This window comes from Verticillium alfalfae, genomic scaffold (genome assembly GCF_000150825.1).
Source record: "Verticillium alfalfae VaMs.102 supercont1.9 genomic scaffold, whole genome shotgun sequence".
Classification (NCBI taxonomy): Eukaryota; Fungi; Ascomycota; class Sordariomycetes; order Glomerellales; family Plectosphaerellaceae; genus Verticillium; species Verticillium alfalfae.
The window spans coordinates 487235-491338 of NW_003315030.1; the positions used below are offsets into that span (position 1 = coordinate 487235).

The 4104-nt window shown below is 56.0% G+C and overlaps 2 protein-coding genes across 2 annotated transcripts in view; one reads left to right on the plus strand and one right to left on the minus strand.

Annotated features, from left to right (window-relative positions):
- Positions 1-312: 312 nt before the first annotated feature.
- VDBG_07104 (conserved hypothetical protein) lies at positions 313-1306 on the minus strand (the record flags this gene model as incomplete). The annotated part of the gene is made up of 2 exons (XM_003002487.1): positions 313-819; positions 938-1306. The coding sequence occupies 2 exons, from the start codon at positions 1304-1306 to the stop codon at positions 313-315; spliced, it is 876 nt and encodes a 291-aa protein (XP_003002533.1).
- A 2495-nt stretch (positions 1307-3801) lies between these two features.
- Positions 3802-4104, plus strand: part of VDBG_07105 (conserved hypothetical protein) — a gene marked incomplete at both ends in the record, with an annotated part of 1895 nt that continues 1592 nt past the window's right edge. Inside the window, one exon of the mRNA XM_003002488.1 lies at positions 3802-4091. Within this exon, the coding sequence (XP_003002534.1) occupies positions 3802-4091 (290 nt within the window). The remainder of the gene's footprint in view (positions 4092-4104) is intronic.

Genomic DNA, 4104 nt, shown 5'->3' on the forward strand with positions numbered 1-4104 from the left:
CCCTGTGGCCGCAAATAAATGAGTGTGTATCAGTGTGTGTGCGTTTCAGTGCGGCCCCAGTCCCCTTTTCTGGAAACCAACACTGCCTGCTTATGATCATTTCGCACAAATCGGCCGTAAACTGCTCTGCAACGGAAAGCCAAAAAAAAAAAACTGAGGAACACGCGAAGGAAGCAAAATATTGCGATCAAACCAGACAGAAAGTAAAAGAGCAGAGGAGAAAACGCCGCCAACGCCCGAGCCGACTGTGTACCCCCGAGAAGACACGAAGTAACAAAGTCCCAAAGGTTTGGAGGGAGACAGCCGAGACGCTCATTGCGTCATCGTCACAACTGCTGCACACCGCCAGGTCTGTTGATGATGGCATCGATGCCCATATCGACGCTCGGCAGCCTCTGACCGTGCGGATGCATGGTACGGGCTCCGGGCTTTGTTGAGTGCCCCGTGTGGCCGGAGCCACTGTACGCAGCACCTGACCGTTCGACGAGACCGAGCTTGTGTACCATGGTGGTTCTGCTGCTGATGGTGGTGGCCGTAGTAGGACCCAGGCATGGGCTGCATGGCAAAGTGCTGGTGGTGGTGCTGGTGGTGTTGCGAGGCGTAACCGTTGCTTTCGCCGCTGGCCGAATGGCCGCCCGACGAGGCCGTCTCGGGGCTACTGTAGGACGGGTCTAGCTCGTCAACAGGTGTCAACCCGATGCCGCTGATTCCGCTATCATCGTCATACCCTGGTGGTAGTGGCTGGCCGGATTCCAGACGTTCGCGGCCCGCGGCGCTGCGGGCAGCGCTCTGCAAGTTCTTGAGGCCGTTGGACATACACTGCAAATGGTCAGCATCAAGATGACGGAAATTGGAGGAGACGGCGCAGGAGCAGGAAGAACACACCTTGGCTTCGACGACATTCCACTTCTCGCCTGTGCGGGCAGCTAGGCCAGACCAGATGTCTGCGCATGCTCATGTACTCCTTGGCGAGACGTTCAAGCTTGCGGTTGTCCCAGTCGTCGGCACCCTTGCGCTCCATGAGGCGCTCGTGGCGCTTGCGGCAGGCATTGGGCGTCTTGTTTCCAAAGTAGGTGATCTGAATCTGTGCCCAGTTGAGGCCCTGCGCGCGTGCCGCCAGGAGAGTCTGGTCGTCTTGTGGGGTCCAGGCGCCCGAGGAGGCGCGGTGCTGCATGGGGGGGATGCCCACGTTGGGGGCGGCGGCGTAGGCGTCATAGTTGGGCTGGGACTGGGCCTGCATGACGGCCGAGGAGGACGAGGCCACGGGGAAGTAATCCGGCATGGCAAGGCGTTGCTGGTTGTACATGTTTGGGGTGGGGTTGGCTGCCGGAGCGAGAGAGACTGGCATGGGGTTGTTGTAGCGATGGCTGGAACTGGATGACCGTGTGTGCTTCGGCATGTTGTGTGGACGAGGCGTGATGAGTGATGAGAGCCAGAATGGTGACGGAGGACGTGTAGATTATCGATTAAGACCGATCATACGTGGTCTCAAGAAGCCAATGACGCTTTTGTGTTGGTAAACGAAAGCCTCTCCCGGAGGTTATTTGATGATGAAGTTGTCCGTTAATTGCCGAGATAGGCCGATGAGGCAGGAGAGTAAGAAAGATGCAGGCTGTGACAAGGAAAATGTCCAGAACCTGATGTAGAGCTATGTAGCGAATGTAGCACTGGAGGATAGGAACCTGGTTTTGGAAACGAGATGAGACTGGTCGACGAGAAGGAAACGAAGAAGCGGAGACAAGGAAATGGGAGAGATAGAGAGAGAGTAAAAAAGGAAAAGAAAAGAAAAAGGAAGCGACTCAGAGAGGTCGGTCGCAGCAGTCAGGTCTGTCGTCTTAGAGGAAGGGAATGCAAGGCAAGAGATGTCAGTGGCCTCTGGGGCGGACATGATGGTGGATTTAAAGACAATCGTCAGGCATGCGGCGGCGCTTGAGGCGAGAAACAAAGACGGGCGAAGAAGCGCGAGTGCTACTCTGAAGCTGGGGTCGGCAGGTGGATCTGAAACGATCAACTTGGCGAACGCAGTATGAAACTCGCCTTGTGTGTCTAGAGAGATTGATGGCAAGACAAGAGGCAAAGGACATTGGCTGGCCGTGGATGGATGGGCGGCTGTCTGAGGTTGGGCGCGTAGAACAGGCCGGTCGAGGGCGGCGGCTACGAGGTCCCACGATGGGCCGCCGACGATGGCAGCCAGAAAATGGGACCGCCTCCCATTTGGACAGCTAGGCCGGACTGTCGCAGTATGGGGCCAAAACTCGAAAAAGAGGTCGAAAATAGCCGGCCCGTTGGGTATGGGTAGCCGCCAGCCGTGGTGGAAGAGATAGGACGACGAAGATGGGACAGAACGGCAGGGGTCACGCGTGGGAGCAGGCTGCTCGGCCGGCCAGCGCGGAGAGGGATGGCCGTAGGTCAGGCCCGAGAAATGGATGACAGTTGTCAAATCGACGGAGTGCGGCCAGCTGGTGTCATCGGATGAGAGAATGCGTCTGTGGTCACGAATCTGGAAGAGCATCTGCTGTGAAGAAAGACAACATTCAAGGTAGGAGGAGAGAGGGGTTGCAGTACGATGAGGCCAGCCTACCCGGATCCAGGACCAGGCAGAACAGGCTGTGAACTCGTCTCAAGGCAGGATCAGGCCAGGATCCCATAGGTAAAGCAACCAGGAACGACACTGCGAAAGGGTGCGGCGGGAGGCGGAAGCTGCTAGGTACCGAGTCGTAGCTGCATGAACCAGCTCACGACGAGTCCATTCATTCTAAGGTACCTACCTACCTAGGTAGGTAAGGTAAGGTACCTTAAAGTACCTTACTTAGGTCGGCGACTCAGGGCGGGCTCCCAATTTGGCATCAAGCGCAGACTGGCGCCGACTCTCTTCCCTCAATGGGCAGTGGCGGCAGCACGAGCAGCAACACGAAGGACGTCCACGTTGGTCCACGTCCACGTCAATTGCAAGGTCCGAGTTCGAAAGTCGCTTCGAGGAAATTATCTGAACTATGGGCTACTAGACGCGCGCCTGCAGTGGGTACCTCGTTGGGGGCTCATTGGTTGGACTGGTTGGCTGTGTGGCCACCCACTTCTTGCCATTTGAAGGGAAGGCCGACCGAGATTTACCTTTCTTACCGAGAATGCTTGTTTCTGCTACACCGAGGTGAAAGCGACCACCCTGTGCATGCGCCGCAGCCGTACATTGCATCTCGGCTCCTGACCATCGAGTGCCGTCGTGTCGGGATATTGTCATTTGAATCAATGACATGAAAATATCAATGATAGCTTCACGTTGGCCCGAAATCCACCATCAAAAGCCATGCCGTATGCGCGTACGGTCTCTCCCAGTGGACCATGAACATGTATGCAGCTGCAATTCGCCCAACTTGGATGGTGAGCTAGGTAGCTAGCACTTCTACACCACAGCTCTTAGTTGGACTCCGCACGGATGCAACGACTGAACTTGTCTTGTCTTAGTCACTACCATTCTCATGAGCTCACTGTACACAATCGTGGCCAGAACCGATGTCACACAACGAGATAGCACTCCACAACCATCGAGCAATACGTGTATGACCTGCCGTGATCAGAAGAGACCGCCAGTTGAGATGCAGCCCTGCATCCACTGCTTACCACACTGACCAGTCATTCCTGCCTGTCAATCTTACCCATCTACGCCCTTCTCCGCTCCCATCTGACGGCACTGCATTTAAGGTGGCCATTTCCTCGCTCTGACCGCTTTCTACAGCTTTAGCCTTCTGTTCCCTAGTCGCCTCCCGCTCATCCACCACAACTTGGGCTCGACAACTTCTCACCATGACGATGAACGCCAGCAATCCGGTCGTCAATGGCCCCGACGTATCCTCCACGCAGGAGACTGTCGGCGACATGATGCCAACATCGCACATCTCCATGTCGTGGCCGTCAGTACCCATAGTGCTTGCTATCTTCCTAGGCTACCTTCTTCTCTGTCAATCTCTTCGCTTCTACCACATCAACGCCCTCCAGAAACGCCTTGGCTACACTGATCGCGCCTCCCTGGCGGGTATGAGCAACGACGATGCCCAAATCATTCCCAAGCACATCATGGAGCGCGACTTTCCCATGTTCTACGAGGTG